Source organism: Python bivittatus, unplaced genomic scaffold (genome assembly GCF_059951505.1).
Source record: "Python bivittatus isolate LINGU-HERP-01145 unplaced genomic scaffold, Pbiv_v1 ctg000020_np1212, whole genome shotgun sequence".
Taxonomy (NCBI): domain Eukaryota; kingdom Metazoa; phylum Chordata; class Lepidosauria; order Squamata; family Pythonidae; genus Python; species Python bivittatus.
Genome location: NW_028277030.1, coordinates 103,792,979 through 103,813,308, shown reverse-complemented (window position 1 = coordinate 103,813,308; position 20,330 = coordinate 103,792,979). Strand labels below are relative to the sequence as shown.

The 20,330-nt window shown below is 42.5% G+C and overlaps 1 protein-coding gene across 3 annotated transcripts in view; it reads right to left on the bottom strand.

Moving 5' to 3' along the window:
- The window catches only part of FOSL2 (FOS like 2, AP-1 transcription factor subunit), a 33,402-nt gene extending 24,158 nt beyond the window's left edge, over window positions 1–9,244 (bottom strand). Inside the window, exons 1-2 of one of the 3 annotated variants that reach the window (XM_088145661.1) lie at window positions 7,726–7,906; window positions 3,302–4,278 (exon numbers count right to left, since the gene is read on the bottom strand). Coding sequence is in view for 1 of the 3 variants with exons in the window: in XM_007439562.3 (XP_007439624.1) it covers window positions 8,384–8,482 (99 nt within the window). In the remaining 2 variants the exon portion in view is untranslated. Of the gene's footprint in view, window positions 1–3,301; window positions 4,279–7,725; window positions 7,907–8,383 lie in introns of those variants that run through there. The other 2 variants (XM_007439562.3, XM_007439563.4) reach the window with 2 other exon arrangements.
- Between the last annotated feature and the right edge of the window lie 11,086 nt (window positions 9,245–20,330).

Below are 20,330 nucleotides of genomic sequence, written 5' to 3'. Positions count from 1 at the left end.
TTCCCAATGCTTCATAACATTACTTGAGGCAGCATTTTTACTGAAAAGCTCAGCCTGTCACCAACTACAGTGATGGTTTACAGGGTCTCACCTTTACTACTGTTTCATGAATTAAAAGATGAATTGCTATCTGATCTGAACTATTTATGTATTCTACCTCTGGCTCAAATCCTTAATTTTGCAGGATGTTTTCAAAGTCCCAGGGTAAAATATTAAAATACAGATAGTCCCCAACTTATGAACATTTTTAGTGACCATTCGAAGTTACGATGGTGCTGGAAAAAGTGACTTATGACCAGTCTTCACACTTACAACCGTCAGAGTGTCCCCACAGTCACATGATCAAAATTCGGGCACTTAGCAACTGGCGTGTATTTATGACAGTTGCAGTGTCCTGGAGTCACATGATTGCCATTTGTAACCTTCCCAGCCGGCTTCTGACAAGCAAAATTAACGGGGAACCACGTGATTCACTTAATGACATGATTTACTTAACAACTGCCACAACAAATGTTGTAAAATCAGGTGCGGTCATATGATGCCTTGCTTAACAACCACACCGCTTATCAATGAATTTTCATGTCCCTATTGTGGTTGTAAGTCAAGGACTACCTGTACATTCATTAACTGCAAGTTTATCTGTACTGTGAGTTTGTGATAAGTTATATATGAAAACTATACTGTTATTATAACAGAGCATTTTAAGGGTGCAGCAATTAAAAGGCAATAGTGGTTTAGTTCCAAAAGACATGCAGAAAGGGGGGAAAAAAGGTTGAAGACAGATGAGGGAGAATACATTTTCTCTCCTGTCAGGCAGTTGACATAAGTTAACGTAACATGAATTCTTGAGTTGAAGATCAGATTTGTGTTTGATCTGCAACATCTGTAAGAAAGAAAAAGACACTGCAGAAAGTCTCATATTTTCAATGAACTATCAAATATAAACCATACATGAATCTATTCTGACATGATTGTCATGTCTTGATTTAACTTGGAACATAGCAGCAACGCCTTAGGGTGTATACACAGAATCCTTTCTGACCAAGCTATTCTTCATTTCTTTATAAAATTTCTATCCCACTATTAAAAAACACTCTTAGAATGGAGGTACAATTGCACTGCCAGCAAACACTGAAGGCACAACTTTCAGACAAGATTGAATTTCAGGACCTCTTAGTTGTACAAGGGATTTGGCCTTTTGGCTAAGATTAAGGGTAGCACGTAGTGAATAAAATTGCTGACTCTACAACTGAAGCTGGATAAGAAACATGAGTAGACGTGTGGTCATATACAGTACATTCGGAAAGTATTCAGATCCCCTTCACTTTTTTCAACTTTGTTATGTTGCAGCCTCATACTACAATCATTCAATTCATTTTTTTTCTCATTAATCTACACTCAGTACCCCATAATGACAAAGTGAAAACAGAATTTTAGAAATGTCTATAAATTTATTAAAAAGAAAAAACTGAAATATCACATGTACTTAAATATTCAGATCCTTTACTCAGTACTTTGTTGAAGCACCTTTGGCAGCAATTACAGCCTCGAGTCTTTTTCGGTATGATGCAACAAGCTTTGCACCCCTGGATTGGGGGATTTTCTGCCACTCTTCTTGGCAAATCCTCTCAAGCTCAATCAGGTTGGATGGGGACTGTTGGTGGACAGCCATTTCCAGGTCTCTCCAGAGATGTTCAATAGGGTTCAAGTTAGGGCTCTGGCTGAGCCACTCTAGGACATTCACAGAGTTGTCCCTAAGCCATTCCTGGGTTGTCTTGGCTGTGCGCTTAGGATCGTTGTCATGTTGGAAGGTGAACCTTCGGCCCAGTCTGTGGTCCTGAGCGCTGTGGAACAGGTTTTCATTGAGGATATCTCTGTACTTTGCTCCATTCAGCTTTCCCTCAACCCTGACCAGTCTCCCAGTCCCTGCTGCTGCTGAAAAACACCCCCACAGCATGATGCTGCCACCACGCTTCGCTGTTGGAATGGTATTGAGCAGGTGATGAGCGGAGCCTGGTTTCCTCCAGACATAATGTTTAGCATTGAGGCCAAACAGTTCAATCTTGGTTTCATCAGACCAGAGAATCTTGTTCCTCACAGTCTGAAAGTCCTTCAGGTGCTTTTTTGCAAACTCCAAGTGGGCTTTCGTGTATTTTGCACTGAGGAGAGGCTTCTGTCTAGCCACTCTGCCATAAAGCCCAAATCAGTGGAGGGCTGCAGTGATGGTTGTCCTTCTGGAACTTTGTCCCATCTCCACACAGGATCTCTGGAGCTCAGTCAGAGTGACCATCGGGTTCTTGGTCACCTCTCTTACTGAGCTCTTCTCCCCCGATTGCTCAGTTTGGCTGGGCAACCAGCTCTTGGAAGAGTCCTGGTTGTGCCAAACTTCTTCCATTTGAGAATTATGGAGGCCACTGTGCTCTTGGGAACCTTCAGTGCAGCAGACATTTTTTTTGTAGCCTTCCCCAGATCTGTGCCTTGCAATAATCCTGTCTCTAAGCTCTGCAGGCAGTTCCTTTGACCTCATGGCTTTTGCTCTGATACAGTATGCACTGTCAGCTGTGAGGCCTTCTATAGAGAGGTGTGTGCCTTTCCAAATCATGTCCAATCAATTTAATTTACCACAGATGGACTCTAATCAAGGTGTAGAAACAGCTCAACAACTATCAGTAGAAATGGGAGGCACCTGAGCTAAATTTCAAGTGTTGTTGCAAAGGGTCTGAATACTTATGCCAATGCAATATTTCAGTTTTTCCTTTTTCATACATTTGCAAACATTTCTAAAATTCTGTTTTCACTTTGTCATTATGGGGTACTGAGTGTAGATTAATGAGAAAAAAATTAATTTGAACGATTGTAGTATCAGGCTGCAACATAACAAAATTGAAAAAAGTGAAGGGGGTCTGAATACTTTCCGAATGCACTGTATATGGTGTAGAAGGTTGCAGCAAATTGGGCTTCCTGAACCACGTCCAACAGGATAACAGACAATGAGCAAATGAGAAAGCAAGAGTTGGTCAGCTGCTTGACCAGTCATCTGAAGAACACAATCATAATAAATGAGTGAGGTAGAGGCACCTAGAGCAACTCTGTAAAATCCTACAGAGAAGATTTTACAACAGTGTGTAGGGATGTGTTTAACCCCTAGGTATCAGTGGAAGGTTTTTTCAGGAGAGGTGAAACTTGGAGGCAAACATGTATATAAATACTGAGAAATTCAATAGCAATAATTTGAGCCACGTGGGTATTTTTAACATACTGTATATCTGAAACAAACAATTTACCCATTCCACACACTTACTGTAAATTACTCCTTTCCATTATCTATAATCTTTGGAAATCTATCTGGATTAGCCTAAAGAGGGCACCAAAGAGGTATCTGTGCTACGGAGCTTGGCACAGAGAGAGTCATTTCTGGTAAAAAAGAAAAAAAGCTCTTTGATGTATGGAATCTCGCAGACTGGAATCAAAGTTTAATACAGGGCAATTCTTAAAAAAAAATCTAAGTGCAAAAAAAAAGCACCTATAGCTTGTTGTGAAAAGAAAGTTGTATTCCTCATGTTGCTGCTTTATACCCGCATTGCACAAGTAATAAGAAAGCCATGGGGGGAGGGGGAGAAAAACAAGGACAGCTGATGTAAACATGTTATGAAATATCATAAGTTTGTGTAACTGAGGAGATTGTGCAATGCCTTTCACAGAAGCCATAATTTTTGCCTATAATGAAAAGACAGCTTTGAGGGGGGAAAAAAGAGAGAGAAATGCAAATTGAGAGAAAAAGGCAGGGAACAAACTGGCCATCAGACTTCAGTTCCAACAGGAAATATTCCTCATTCTTCAAGTTCCGACATCATTCAAGACCAGACGCTGACCAAAAAAAGTATCCCAAAAATGTAGCCAGATTGCTCAGACCTTGTAAGAACTTGCATTCTGAAGGTCAAAACCCAATCAACAATAAATACCAACAAGCCAAGGAATGTCTGAATACCAAAGGAAAACAATAATTGCCCTCCCTTGTTTGCCTGAAGATGGAACAGATATTAAAAAAAACGACATTCCAACTCCTTCTGGGAGAAACTTAAAAAAGAGTAGAAACCAAACTGAATTGCCTCCTTTGAAAGGGCAGGAGATATTCAGGAGGGGTTGTATTTTGCCTATGGAAGTGACTGGATCATTTAAACAGCATTTCAGCACGGAAGGGCAGATCGAAGTGCCTCGTGAAATAGCATTAGAATTCATGGAAGAGAAAATGATCCGAGCTGGAATAAAAGAGAAGAGCTGCAAGCAAGAGAGAGAGAGAAAATCCATACTTTAAAAAGTAGAATTCACCTGACAGATTTCATTAATTTGCAATGCAGCAATAATCATATGACAGTAATACGCTCTAACACAGAAAAAAAAAATCTCTTTACATTTTTTTGATGTAACAAATGATTTACAATCCATTGCAAGAATACTTTTTTCAGTAAATTGGGGTTGTAGTATGACCATTTATTAGATGAGAATATAAAGAAAGTGTAGAACTGCATTTATAAAAACATGCAGAAAGTCTGCCATCATTAGGATACTGAAATTAAAACAAAACAAAACAGGAATACATGTAATCCCGTATCAGATTTTGAATTTAGATTCTAAGCTTTCAGTTCAGAAAGCCATTCTGCTTTGTGCATATAATATCTAGTCAGGCAACTTAAGTCAAGGTAAGTTACGAATCAAGCTAATGACACTAACATTAAACTCATTTTGGGAAGTAAATTTAATTATTTCAATCAAGCTTATTCTGGTAAGAATTGTAATTTCTGCCTTTTCAAACAAAAAGTATTGCAGCCTCTTCGGAATCCTAAAAATGCTACTTTTATTTTAATATGGAAATTCTTTTTGCAGAAATAATTATGGGAGAAAAAAGAATCTGGAATCAGAAACAATTTTGATGAAGATTTACAAAAAGAGGTGCGTGGTTCTTTGGAAATCCTAAGAAATTATTTCCAGAACCCTACAAATTCTGTTCACTGCAAATCTACTTCCACCAAAATAAAGCACAGAGAAAAGGAGGTGGGTGTCATAGTAAAAAAATGCTAGCCGTTACAAATATTAAAGAAACATTTTGCATTTCAGAAATATTATCTTGGAAAACTGAAGACAAGTATTTGTAAAGGTGGGGGGAGTGGAGAACAACAACTTATTTCCAATGAGTGGGGCAGAAGTGCAATATCTCTAACCCACCTTTACTACATAACTGATCCAATCTTTTCCCGCTTCTTACAACTTTTGATTCATATTTTTCACCCTAGTTATAAAATCAGTTTACACAATAACAAAAACAAAAATAATGCAGGTGCATTATTCCCAATTTTGAAAACTAAAATCAGCACATTAAATAAACTTTCACAAACATGTCTAATTTTTGTAAACTACCCAAGTGTAGCCTAATTTTGCCAGACTCCTTCCCACAGGTCAACTATAATTAAAATAACCTGTATTTCTATGGGACTTTGAAATGATTTTCTGGACTCCATTTTACATCTGGATTCCATTTTTTCTAGATTTGCACAACGGTATTTCAACTACATCACAGCCATATCCCAAATCTTTAATTCTGTCCTGGCAGTTATGTGGGCTGGCAACACATTTCCTGAAGGCACATCTATTTTCATGTTTTATTTTCACAAACTCTAAAAATATTGTTTAAAAAACCCAACTCAGGAATTGAAGCAGTTCAAAGAGGAGACTCCCAATGTGCCTTCTCCTGGGAACAGACATGTAAGGCCTGGACTGTCTCCAAGAATTGGTGCCTTTCACAATTCCCTTTCTCTCACTGAACTTTTCTTAAATAAGAAGATAAAAAAAGATACAGTAGCTATGCTGGTCTTTGACCATAATAAAAATTTGATTTGATTAGATACAGAAGAGGAATGAGCAACCCATATAAAGAAAATTCATCTCTCCATAAAGTCACATGCACTGCAACTGACTTCATTCCCCCTTTCTGTCATTTAAGTGACCTCTTACCTTGATTAAGTTACTCTCACAAGGGTCCAGGTGAGCCTCAACCACCCTCGGGTTACACAGGCCTTCAGTGTGGGTACCCCTGGGCTCCCAGATGTGTCCCTTAGAAGCACTAAGGCTCACTGCCACTCTAATTTTAAAATCATTTTTACCAACTTTTTTTTTTTTTAAGTTAAACATTGGTTTTCTGCTGGAAAATAGTTTGCTGCAAAGCAAAGCACCAGTTTCCAACACAATCATGTGATGCAGTATAAGCATGTTAGCTCATTTGTGTGTTTTGGTGTGGTGTGCTTTTTGTCTGAGATTTTCTTGTACGTGGGAGTATAATGCTCTGTGCGTTTCTTTAAACATAACCTGTTTGCATTATGTGAAAAAAAGTATTTTGTTGTGCTTTGTGCAGGCAGATACGTGTTTTGGCACTTGACATCCAGACCACACCTCTGCATTGTATTCATTTGGCAAAGTTATTTATCTCTGAGCCTAAGTCTCTTCAATTTGCCCTCTGTGAAATGGGTACTGGAGTAGAAGACTGTGGGCTCAAAGCAGAAAAGTTGTGTTTTGAGGTCCAGGATTCATTCTTGCCTTCATAGATAAAGTTCACAGGTAACCTACATTTTCTGTTCTGTAAAACAGGATTTTTGTGACTTGCCCTAACCATCTTGGCCGGGCATTTTGTGAATGGGCAAGTCCTACTGCCCTCTCCAAATTGTTAAGAGGACCTACAACTTTCTCTCAAAATGTGCCCAGAGGCTTAAAAGGACTGGGGGCTCCTGGCTTGTTCAGCTCTTGTGGATGGTCCATCACCAGAGCTGATTAGTTTCTACTTTGTAGAGGGAATCTCGCCCCACAGCCACAGAATCTCAACTTTTGGAAAGACCATAACATAAGAAGTCAAGCCAAGGAAAGGTTACAGATGACCAGAACTACATTTAGCCTGCTGTTTGCAAGCTGCTCAGTTCTCCTAGGGTCCCACTGAGTAAACCTAAAGATGGACTTAGTTCATCTCCTTTCATATCTGCACTCTTAAAAGTCTAAAGAAGAACCTAAATTCCTTCTCTGGCCCTCCCCCAACTGAGGTACCAGACATTTTGGCATTCTTTCCCAGTGGCAATGATTGAAGAGTGAGGCCAACATGTCCCCTTTTATACTGTTTACACTCCAGTGGAAACCTGTGTTAACAGTTCCAGAAGACTACTCATGATTTCCTCTCTTTTGTTCCCCACTGGACATTTCAGTTCGAGAAAAACATGCCGCCAGCCGTCGCACCCACCCAACCCTTGGCTCTGGCGCGGAAGGCCCTGTACTTTGAGATGGCTACGCAGGAGTTCTCTTCGCCCTGGTTTTTCAGACTCTCGCCCAGGAAATCCCTTCCATTCCTCGTTGGAGGAACTCAAGGGACACTGAACTCCTCTGGGGAAAACGGACCGCAGATACAACATTTCCCCCCAGAAGAGACCCCGAAGCCGAGAGAACTAGAGCGACCCCCACACCCCCACCGCGCGCCTCTGCCTGGTAGCTCCACCAGAGGCCAGCACAAGCTGCGGGAAACAAAACGACCAAAGAAGGGGCGCAGGGCTCGGGTTGCGCTGAGCTCAGAGTCCCGGCCGAGGGAGCACGGGCGGGCGGACAACCGCGAGAATCTATCCTAGCGCGAAAGGGAAAACAAGGCAGGGAGAGGACCGACCGCCCACCCATCCACCCACCCCCAGCCTCGCTTACTTAGCCGGCGCGCCGCCTAATCGGTGGCTCAGCGTCGCATTGGGCTTGTCACTCCGCTCGGGGTTTCTCCTGCCTACCAACTTCCAGTGGCTCTCTCCTGCCTTGCACCTCCACAGAATTGCTCGCGCTCACCCGCAACCGCCCTAACTCTTGAAAAGCAGCGGTCGCTTCCGCCTCCTTTTAAGGTGTGAGCGCGCAGAGAGGCGGCTATTGGACTGGAGGCCAAAGGAGACGCGTTGCCCGCAGTTCCCCTCTAATCTCCGACTAAGGGAGAGGTCGAGGCGCGCACACAGGAGGTGGACTGGGTGTGGTTAGCGAACTTTACTATTTGATTAAGGAGTTGCTGCAAGCCGCGGAGGAGGGAGCGAGGGGGGCGTAGATCGCTCGCGGGGGGGGGGGGGAGCGTGCGACGGAGAGGCGCTGAGGAGGGGGAAGAAAAGAAATAATCACAATAATAAACATGATAACAGCGACCCGAATCACGCGAAGCCACAGTATATTTCTTCAGATAATAAAGTGAAAGAAAGCGGCTTTTTTCCCAAGGCAAATTGCTGTGACGGGAGAGAGGATGAATTCAGGAGAGGAGAAAGCGCAGAGCCTGGATGCCAGGACCGGATCTTAGGAACTCCGCGACAAAGGTGCTCGGGCTGGCCCCTACCTGTTGAGTTGTGATGCTCGAGTAAGTTTCCGGATGCCCTGGAGAACTGCTGCTGCCCCGAGAGGAGGTATCAAAATTTGCTGGGAAGTCCTGGTACATTGTCCGAGGTGCAAGCAGGAGAGAAATGATGATGATGATAATAAAAATATCTTCCTAGCTGCCGTTCCCTCTTGCTCTGTCCCTTCCTGTCTTGCTTCCAATCGTATAATTGATGCCTCAGATTTCAAACGCACTCAGGTGGAGACGGATGCAGCTGGCGGTTTGGATTTTGATTCTATTTTAAGCAAGTCCTGATTTTTTTTTTTCTCGAAACAGGACTGTGGGATTTAAAAAAAGAAGAACCATCCCAAACCTCCCACATATGAGAATGTAAAATTCACTCCCTGTAGAGCCAACTCATTGAGTCTCTTAAGAACGTCAGCATAACTACAAAAAAAGGAGTTCTCTTTCCAAATGCGACTTTATTTCTAAAGAAAATTGGACGTGTCTCGTTTCCCTCCCTTCCTTCCACTTTGCCTGCCTGCTGGTATCAAGAGCCTCGATCTCCCTGTAGTTTTTAAGGAGGATCGCTGCCTCCTGTATAATTAAGCCCTTCAGAAAAGTGCCGTCTTCCTGCTCGAACTGGACTGGATGACTCAGTCCGGGATTTGAGGCTCTTTATTTACTTGTTGAAAATATCCGACTGAATTATTGATTTTGCCCTTCTCGGCCGTGAAGGCGAGCTCTTCTCTCCCCCTGCTTACGCGTGCCCCCTCCCTTCTCTTTCCCTTGAGCGCCTCTCTATCTAATATCCTTGTTCTCTGAGCTCCTTTACTCTCCCTGGATGAGTCAGTGCAATGGCATTAGTTCAAATCCCCAGCCTCATTGCATCTCCTCTTCTTAAGATCTGTACCATGTGAATTCGCAAACGTCAAGCTCGCGATGGCCACGCCCACTCGCAACGCGGAACCTCCCACTTGGTGGGGGGGAGGAGGAGAGAGAGGGGAGGGCAAGATGGCTCGGCCCATTAAACCCGACCCAGCGTGTTGAACGCGGGCGATGAGAAGGGGGGTAGGCAGGCGACTCGTCAAGGCATTCTCACGCCCGCTCGCCACGCCACCCGGCCGCACGGTCCGTTGCCTAGTCCAGAGTTGTTTTTCTCCCCCCCCCCGTGTCTCGGCTTAGTCTGTTCCGTTGTCGCAGGTCGCGGTTGCCAAAGATGGTCATTTGCGTGGTACTACGCGAGCGCGGGTTTCCTTGGTTAGAATGACGCGTTCGGAGAGGGATTCCCTGCTCGCCTGCCACAGATCGAACCTCAATTAAGGGACAAATCTTATCAGAAAAGGCGGAGGGGCGGTTTCCAGAAGCGTCTCTTTTGATGTCTCTGATTCTTCTCTGGGCAGCTCGTGCTGCGCGGGAGCGAATGTAGAACTCGGGGGAAGCGGGCGGGAGAGAGCGAGGAGAAGGCGCGTTGCGGATGCTGCGAGGCTTACTCGGGGAGTTTTGAATTTAGGTGGGATGCTTGAGTTTGGGCTCAAATGGGATAAAAAGGGGGGGCGGGGGTTCCAGTAGGTGTGCTAGCAGCGGGAGTATCTGAAAAGGGCGGTGGAGACGAGAAAGAACGCGCAGATCCCAGGTAGCGCTGCCGAGGCTTCGCTCCGCGTAAAATGCCATCAACCCCCACCTCCCCTCTCCCTAGGCATTATTACTGTTCTTGTTGCCACATAATCTAACATCCGAGGCTTCTGAGGTTGCGTGATTATCTGACCTCATAATTAATTTCCTGAGCTCTCCTGCTCTATTTTAAGCAGCGCCTTGTCCAGGCTCTTGATTCATTCCTGTATGGTGCACGGTATTGCTGCCGTCGCTCTTCGGAAGTTATGCGATCAACTGCGCTGCGACCGTTGGCGTTTATTCGCCCCTTTTGTTGGTCTGAAGGACAAAAACTCAACGGAATAGGCGCGCGAGCGCGCGCGTGTGTGTTATGCAAAGCGGCAATTATTCTTTTTTGTCCCGTTGAACCCAGGGAGCCCGATTTCCGAGTAAACGCGTTCAGAATTGCGCCCTAAGGCTGCAACACGTGGACTCCATGGAGTCCAGAGTAAATAAATAGACATAAATAAATTTGCTCTTATTTCGGAGTAAACAAGAGGCGCAGGATCGACTTGAAATGGCCCAAAAGAACAAAACGCACCAGCAAGTCATCTGGGAATTCGTGTGTGCAAGACATGATCGGCGCCTTCCTTCCCGCCCTTGGGCGCGCAGCTACAGGATTTGTTCGCAGCCGCCACCAAGCGGCGCAAGCCACTTAGGAGGAGGAGGAGGAGGAGGAGGAAAGCCGGGGCCGGAGCTGCAAGACGACCCATATTCCTGCGATCCTGGCCGGCGGCCTGCCGTAAACTATAAACAAGTTGGAGGGAGGGGGGGGGTTGACGTTCTCCTCGGCTCCGGCCGGGCGCTTGGCCCGGACCAGCCTCGTCTGGAGCCGGACCAGCAAGCTCCCCGTCTTCGCTGCAAAAGCCACGCCCCTTCCAGTAAGGGCCGGCTAGCCTGTAGGCGGAGCGGCTCGCTGCTGGTTTGTGCTGCTTTGCACGCACCGGCGGAGTTACTCGGGTCGGTTGTCTTCCAGTAAAGTTACGTGGCTCTTGGCTGGTGTCCAGAGATCAAGGAGTTTCTGCGGAATTTGATGCAACCCTGCAACGCGTTGCGCTAGCAGCGCCTGCCGCGGAGGAGAAGGCGAAGCGGTGACGCCGCCAGGACGGGAGGCAGCGGGCAGGAAATGTAACGGGGACAAAGATCTGCCCAACCCAGACCGAGTTGCGGGAAAGGAGGGAGGGGGCGGGCGGCGGAAGATGGAATTTCCCGCTGAGAATTACGTCTGCCCGAATATTTGTTTTTTGAAAAAACGGCTCTCCAGGAAATTAGGTGCGCACGGCTCCCCCTGTATATATGGAAACTAAGTTTTGCATAAGGAAAGATCTTCCTCCACATCGGCAGTTCAAAATAACTAAAATGGAGGGGATGAGGAAATATCGGGCAAGGCAGATGGATCCCGAAGTGTCTACAAAGCAATAGACCGCCTGGTTTTGTTTAAAAATGCCATCGTGGCAAAGGAACCGACGGTTCAAATCATAGTGGCTCGCGTGTCGCCTTAAGAAATTACACAGAGTTATTCTTTGGTTTTGAAGGCTGATTTGCCCCCCTTAGGTTTTCAGATGCCATAAGGTATGTGTGTTTAGAAACGGCGGGGGTCCTGCTGAAAATCACATGAACTGCATTTAGGCCCCCACCCCCAACGTGTGCTAGCTCACTGCATAGATCAAAACGAAAGCTGGGCATCTTGGAAACAGCATAAAGAGCAAGAAATATTCAGAACAAATACTGCCCATAAAGGAGTCTTGCTTTAAGTGAGTCTGAATTCCACGAAAAGGTGTTATCTGTTGGAGTTTTCAAAGGAATGTACTCCTCCACTCATCTTTGCTTTACAACTCCAAATGGTTAATATACTTTTTGAGTCAGGAAGTGTGCACAAGATGTGACATCAATACATCAAGCTCAGTGGGTAACATTTGCCATACAAGTACCTTCTTTGGTAGTTTGTAGCAGTAATGTAAAACCGCACTCTGCAACCCAGCTTTTCTCAACCTTGGCAGCTTGAAGACTCTGGACTTCAACTCCCTGGCTGGGGAATTCTGGAAGTTGAAGTCCACACGTCTTCAAGCTGCCAAGGTTGAGAAATGCTGCTGCAACCTGAGTCCTCTTGAGGTGTTGGGATTACAATTCCCACAGTTCCTGGGCAACACACACACACACACTCCTCCAAATTTGCTGCACTACCACCTATTGAATAGAATGAAAGACAGGGAATACCTCCAGGATTCTCACCTACTGATGTTCAGAGCTTGAATCCTGAGTCGCTCAAATCACTGACACCTTTGTGATTTCGATACATTTGTTAACAAGGCGATACAGGTAGCCTGTATCTGTGATACCTGAGGGCTTCAACCAGGTATGTTGGAGTTCAGAATTTGGATTTGATAATCACCTTCAACCATCATGGAGTTGGATTTTTTAATGGCTAAGTAGGCTATGTTAACCCAGAAATTGTTGCTTGTTCACCAAACTCTGGTTTGAACATTTCTTGATTTCATCAGTCTTGGATACTCCTGTATGGCTGATGTAGGTGAGAGGTTACTGACAGCGTCACTATAAAGCATGGCTTACTACCGATTTACTATCTTGTGTAATATAATTGCAAGAGATGCTTAAAAACAAGACTATAGGAGCTATAGCCAGACAAAATGAAATCTACATGACTATATGCCTATAATAATTACAAGTCATTTCATAGCACTTTGGGCTGATAGATTTTATCAATCATCTCAGTATTTTGTAGAATGGAAACTTAAGCGGAAATAAAATAGCTAACGCAACACCACTCAGTGAATCAATACATGGAAATCTGTGAGCCTTATCAAACAGTTCTTAATAGGGACATGACTCATGTTCTACATACTGAAGTTCCCAGGGTTTACTCCTGGCATCTCCAGGTAGATCTAGAAAAGGCTCCCGTTTAAACCTTAGGAGAACTGTTGCCAAACACTGAATACTAAGATCAGCAGAATGGAGGCTGGTGAGTTCTATTTAATTTCTTTTCATTGTTAGAAGACATCATTCAATACCCTTTGGACTGAAGTCTTTTGAACCTGGAGATTTGTCTTGAGTGCCATAATTGAACTGAGCACAAAGTCCATTCCTGATTACCTGAAACGTTCACAGAAAATAAGGCTTTTCTTGTTCAGTGGCTACTACTCATGATTACCATTGATTGACTTCAATTTCTGGAACAAAATGCCTCTGGACAGAAATTGTGGGGGCTCACAAATATCCTGCTAGTGAACTTTGGCCTATGTGGGATCAGAATGCTGAACTAGATAGAATTTGGTCTGATCCAGTAGACCTCATTCTGTAACCTTAGCTTTCTTCCTTTCAGCAGCCTTATGGGGGTGAGGTAAGATATTTTATTCTCAAACAGTTGGGAGTCTGAAAACCTTGTGGATGCACTGAAAGTCATTCAGAGACCTACCATCCTGATGATAACCTTAATGCCAGACTCGGTATAAGGCAGCTACGTATGAATTTCTTGAGCCTTACAATTGTTTGGAGGTTTCCTGATCTCTTGCATCTAAGTATGTTGTGGTTAGCCCAGCTTTACAACTATTTATTTAAAAGGTGGTTACCTGCGACTCCTAACCTCCAGGAAGAGAAAATTCTCACCTGCACTCACCTGGGTGAGTGAGACTGAACTAAGCAAGCAGTTTGCCACTGTGATCCTAATTTTGAGATGATTTCTATGTGATCCAGACAAGCAGGGATCATGTGCTTAGGAGTCATGTAATTTTTCAATTTAGATGGGTCTCCCCTGATCTGATGCTGATTATATTTAGTAATACCTTTTTATGCCACTTTCCATGCAAGGGTTTTCAATGCAGTTTATAATAAAACTTTTTGAAAACAATAATAGAACAAGATAAAGCATATGTATGGAGCAGGGGGTGTTTCAGAACAAAAGCATTCATAAAGAGAATGCTTGGGTGAAAAGACCAGTCTTCAGTAAGAATGTAATAAATGAAATGTAAAAAGGTGCCTCACAAATTTTGTAAGGAGGGAGGGGAGATTATTCCAGACGCCAGGTGCCACCACAAAGAAGGCCTGTCCACAGCTGGCAAGCAAACTTAATCCCTCTTGCCCATGGACTAGGACCTCCTCTGTCGATCTCTGTGGTCAACCATGTCTGATACAGTACAGTGTAAATATCCTGGTCCCAACTTATTTTGAGGCTTACATGGCAAAACACCAGTAGTGTAAGAGCTGTATTGGTTGCTGGTCTATTTCTGGGTGCCATTCAAGGTGCTGGTGATTCCCTTTAAAGTCCTACACGGCTTGGGGTTTGGTTGTCTGTGAGAACACTTATACCAAATAGAAACTGCCCACCCAAGATGTGCTGCATAGAGTGTTTCCTGAGAGTCCCACTCACCTGCAAAGTGAATGTAAAGTAAGTGTTGTCTGCTGAAGCTCCCTTCTTGTAGCATGTCCTTCCACCAGAAATAAGATCAGCTCCCTAATTAGAAAGCTTTAAAAAAACTTGGGTCATTAATAGAACATTCGAGGGCTGAAGCATTTGTGGGTTCCTATGTTAGTTGGTATGATTATAACATTTTCCCCTATTGTGTGGTCTTATGGTATTCATTACTTGTGAGCTGCTCAGAGTTGTAGTATTGAAGGAATATAAAAGCATGGTTAACAAGTAATATTACCAAATCTGGTAACAGGTGCTCCTAGATGTAGAGGTCACTTGGTTTTCCAAGGATAGTAATAACTGTAGGATAGAGAAGCACAGGTTGAGGAACAGGAGCTGTATGCATTCCCCATAGTTTTGGGTGAAGACTTCAATTATTAAATTGGTGAGGAATCATTTGATACTTCTAAACCAGTGTTTCTCAACCCTGGCAACTTTAAGATGGGCGGACTGAGAGACTTCCACCAACTTCTGCCCAGTCACAAGTGCTTTTGAGAATGTTCTAAATGTGTTTGTTTCTTCTCAGAAAGAATAAAACCATAGTTTAGAGCAGTGTTTCTCAATCTTGACAACTTTAAGATGGGTGCACTTCAACTCCCAGAATTCCCCAGCCAAATGTAGCTCAAGGTTGAACTGTGGTGTCCTTGGGGTTCTCTGAGCTTGGTTGTTTTCTTGCATACGTTTCATTACCCGACTAAGTAACATCTTCAGTGCCTGAAGGGAGTGCGGTTTGCTCTCTGTTTATATACCGTAGCTTGCCCTGTGAGTGTTGGAGGGGGTGTTGTTTTTTTCTTGGTAGTTCCTAGATTAGGCTGTTGTTTACTGCTTGATTGTTTGTCTGATGTTAATCCTGGTGTTAATCCCTGTTTATCTGAGTGTTGATTGCTGGCGAGGAGCACAAACGCACTGCAGCAACCCAGAACAGCGGAAAAAGGAAACAGATCGACTATACAACATCTTCCAACAAAATGGATATCCACGCAACTATCAAAAAGGGCCTGACCACTCAACCCACTACAGTATAACCAACACAAGCTATGAAAAGGATAATACTACCATACATCAAAAACATCTCAGAAACAACCAACAGACTATTAAAACCACATGGCATCACCGTAGCACACAAACCAACTAAGCTCTCCAAAACTTCTTAAGTAAACCAAAAGACCCAGTAGCCCAAGAAGAAAAAACAGGAGTCGTCTACAACATACAGTGTAAGGACTGTAACAGCCACTATGTAGGACGGACAGGCAGAAGTCTAGCAGAGCACATTAAAAGGTGAAATTAAATTAAAAGGTGAAAAATATTGAGAAAAAAGACAAGGACAGATGGAGGAAGAAGAATGGAAAAGAGAAGGGGAAGGGAAGGATACTGCACTTCTACTTGTAGCCCAAAATATTAAAACTATATTTATATTTTTAGCTGGCTGAAATAATTTCACAAATCTTAGGTTTAATTAATATGCACCACTGAAAATCTTTTTTTTTTTTTTAGAAATAATAAATTTGAAAATACACAAAGAACTTTATTAAGATCAGTGAGGATCAGAAACTTCATTCTGCCTTTGTATTGCAGGGATTAACATCAGGATTAACACCAGACAAACAAGCAGTAAACAACAGCCTAATCTAGGAACTACCAAGAAAAAAACAACACCCTCACCAACACTCACAGAGCAAGCTACCGTACATAAACAGAAAGCAAACCCCACTCCATTCTAGCACTGGAGATGTTACCTAGTCAGGTAATGAAACATCTGCAAGGAAACAACCAAGCTCAGAGAACCCCAAGGGCTCTACAGAACCTCCACAGATTGGCGCCTTTGGCATCTAGCCATTTAAAAGGAGAAGCATGCAAAATACAGGGCTCAAAATCAACCACATTGGAAGCATTACAGTCAGTGCTGTAACCCACATTGTAACTTTCTTAAAGTGGCTGTCTAATAAAAACTGGGATAGAGAATATTGTCTGCTACTTCTCTGCTGCAGAATTACCTCTATCTCCCAGAAATTTCTGAAGCTCTTTCTGATGGCAGTGCAAGTTCTTTTTAATCTGGCCAGTATTATTCAAAAAGAGGAATAAACAGAGTTTTCTTGCAATTTTGTATACTGTGTTTTAAAAGTCTGTAAACTATCCTATCCAGCATAGATGTTGATATACAGTACATACCAAGAGAATGACGAAGATTCCTTTTTCTGGATTCCTGTAAGTTTTGTGTCTGATGAATCCAATTAGTTTGCAATTTACAAGGAGCAAATTAGAGTAAGGAGTTGGGAACTCACTCAAAGATGTAGCTTCTCTTGGGCAAATCCCACACTCTTCTATGCCAGAAGTTCCCCTTCTGGAAGATTAATGTATCTACATTACCACAAAGAGGTAGAGTGCCACTTAATTAATTTTTCAAAGAGCTTGGAGCAAAGGGGCCTATTAGAGCACAAAGCTGGTTGTTAATTACACATCTCTCTTAAGTATTTTAATAAACTCTCTTTGGCAGCAAGAATTGCTAGGTTCCTTTAGACAGAGACCAATGATTTGGCAGCACTGGCAAGTGCAGGTCACTCTTCAGCACGTGGTCTGTCTGAACAGGAACGTGAAAAAAATCAGCATTTCCCTTCACAGCTGAGGAAATATAGGAACACTTCTTGTGACTATTAGCACTAGACGCGGCAACATCTCAGAGTTTCCTGCATGTGATTCCAAGTATTGGGTCCATAGGTTTCTGCAAAAGTACATGGTTTCCTAAAAGATTCTCAACTGTAGCCATCTGAATGCAACAGTCTTTGAAAACTTGGAACAAGTAGGGGGAAATACAGTGTTTCTATGCATACTGCATATCCAGTTGTGCATTTTAATTCAGATTTAAAACAGCAGAGCCACGATCATTTTATTAAATCTGGAAAGGGGTCATTCATTACAATTTTCATTCAGCAGCAAAATCTTGATTTTATTTTGCTTTCTTTCCTTTGGTGCTACCTGACTGTGATGGACTCCAGGCGCCATCGTTGTAAACCAGTATGGTTGCTGGGCAGCATAAGCAACTTACCAGCAGTTTCAATACTACATTATTATAGAATACTGTACAAAATCAATAAAAAAGGTGAATATATTATTTCTATTCAACCATTTTCAAATGAAGAAACTGGAGTCAAAATCTGACAGAATAAAAGTACCTTCGTCCATTGTCCCAGTCATATATTTTCACCAAGAGTGTTAAAGTTTCCTCTTTCTGTTTCTTTTTCCTATGCTTGGGAGCTGGTGTTTTATTTTTGTGATCGGTTCTCATTTAGAAAGTTAGTATTCCTTTAAATCTGCTTTTGTCTTGTCTGGGATCAGGGAGGAACAGTTATTCCAAGCTAATAAACATGATGTAGGTTCTCAGTGTTCTGGTTACATACTCACTGCTTGCAGTGAAAAGTTTCTGGGGCAGGCAGGGGTTAGAAATGTTTGGGCTCCTTTGGAGGGGAAGATCTCATATTTAAGGGTGTTCTGGTTGGTTGGTTTTCCAAAAACTGAGTAAGGTTGGGAGTTTAGCATTCTAACAAATACCATATCTGCTACATCTTATCAAACCTCCAGAAAGATATGTCAGCACCATGAAAGGCTTTCATTTTTCCAGAGCAGAAAATTCAGTTTTTTTCCTGCCTTCTGCCTCATGTAGTCTCCATCTTCCATTCTCCAGTTGTATGGGGATATTTTGATTAGTTTTACTGACATTCCCGTTTTTCTGGCTATTGAATGAAGTACAAGTATAGTGAAAATAAATAATGTATCTCTTCTCTCTGTGTGGCTAGGTAATACATATACAGGTAGTCCTTACTTACTGACCTCAATTGGGACCAGCAACTCTGTTGCTAAGTGCTGCAGTTGTAACGTGAAATGTTACGTGGCCGTGCCTGATTTATGACATCAGTTTGTCAGTTCCAGCTGGGTTGTTAAGTGAATCACTGCAGGTCATTAAGCACAACATCATGTCACTGTGACTTGCAACTTCTTTCTGGCTTCCCCATTGATTTTGCTTGTCGAAAGCCAGCAAATGGCAATCACATGACTGTGGGACGCTGCAATGGCCGCAAGTTCAAAGACTGGTCGTAAATCATCTTTTTCAGCATGGCTGTAACTTCAAACGGTCGCTGAATGAGCTGTCGGTAAGCAAGGACTAACCTGTATTCCCTCCTAGCTCACTTATGCTTCCTTCAGCATCTGTTGCCTGAAGGAAAGCAAATGGCTCTTTCCTATCCCTTGAAATCAAGGTGCATAGTATCAACCACTGAAGTTATTTTGACACTTGGGACAGCAAATCCCAATTTCTCTCTAAAAGTCAGTATCCAACCCTTTGAGATGGTTGTTTTCTCTGCTGGAGTGCTCTCAAGAGTCCTTCATATTCTTGTAAATACTTTTTCACCCAGAGGCAGACTCAGATTATTTGATATTTCATTCAAAATCTATCCATTCACCCAAAGGATTTTGTGAGGAAGATAGTATCTTTTTTGTGAGGTGACAATGATTTTCCTACATAAAACCCAGAAAGAGAGTTTATTTAGGGAAAACATTAGGGAACAGCTACTTCAGTGATGCTCCACATGAGGCAAAATATATTTTCTCTAATGCATTTATTGTAGCAGTGGGATAGCAATCAACTGACCACTTACTGTTTGACAGACAGATTTCCAGGAAGCTCAAATAGTAGATGTCAAAATGATGCAAAACAAAATTCTAGCCAATTCTTCTTCACTTGATGTTTTCCAGATGTGCTAGAACTACAGTTCTTTGAATTCCAAATTCTAGATATAGTAGTCCCAGTACCACCTGAAGATCACAAAGCGGGATCAACGCCTTCTTATTCCCCATCCCTGTGGATGTTTGGGTATGAATGAAGCATTATAATTATTTTTAATGGATTTTTCTCTTACGATTGCTGTGTGGCCTCTGTTCATCTAAAGTTGTTTTAAAAGCATCATTTAATTGCCTGGGCTGTCCTTGGAACTTCTGGGCTATAAGCCAAGAAAAACAATTCCTGTTCTTAAACATCAATCATGTATATCTGTTGACTGATTCTAAATAACTAGGAAAGCATGATGCTTGGATGATGTAACTTCTTCTATAAAAAATAGAGATGGTATCAATATACTGTTGGCAATTCATTCAGAAAATAATGAAAGAAATGTACATATCGGCTTCCACTGTGATCAATATATCAATGCCCAAGAAATACTCTGGCTGGGAAGGAAATATATTTTTTCTAGGTTTTTTCAACAATCAAGATATGGAGGTCATCTTCGGATCTGGATGTTGTCTAATTCAACATATGTGTCAGAAACAGTTCGCTTACTTTTTTTTTTTTTAACAGATGTGAAAGATTAAACCTATCTCCTATGGCATTCAACAAGAATTATGATATAAAGTAAAAATAAACTATGGGAGGAAAATAATTTGGAATATGGAGATAAAAATATAGTAGCATTGCTTCTCTGGAGACCATTAAAATGGTACTTTAAGATGGAATATTTTTGCTCTTTCTATAGAGGACCATCAAGCACTTAGCCCACCCCTTTATTGTGCAAACTGAAAGAAACTTACATTTAAGTAATCAGATCCCATTAGGCTGTAATCCCACCAGATGGAATAATATTTTTCAATAAATTTACACAGAAAGAAAGTAAGGTGTTTTTCCTGTTATTTTCTATTTTGGGAGAGATTGCTGAAAAAAATATTCCACTTCACTTTGGAGTGTTGATTTGAAACAGCAACTACATCAAGCTGAAACCTTTTAGCATATGATTAAGTACCTCTTTATGAACCAAATTCCTCTTGATGTGCTTTGCTTGGCAGATGTTTTGTTTTCTAGTGTCTAAAAAAGATCTGGTCCCAAATTAGTTGTTTTGTTTCATG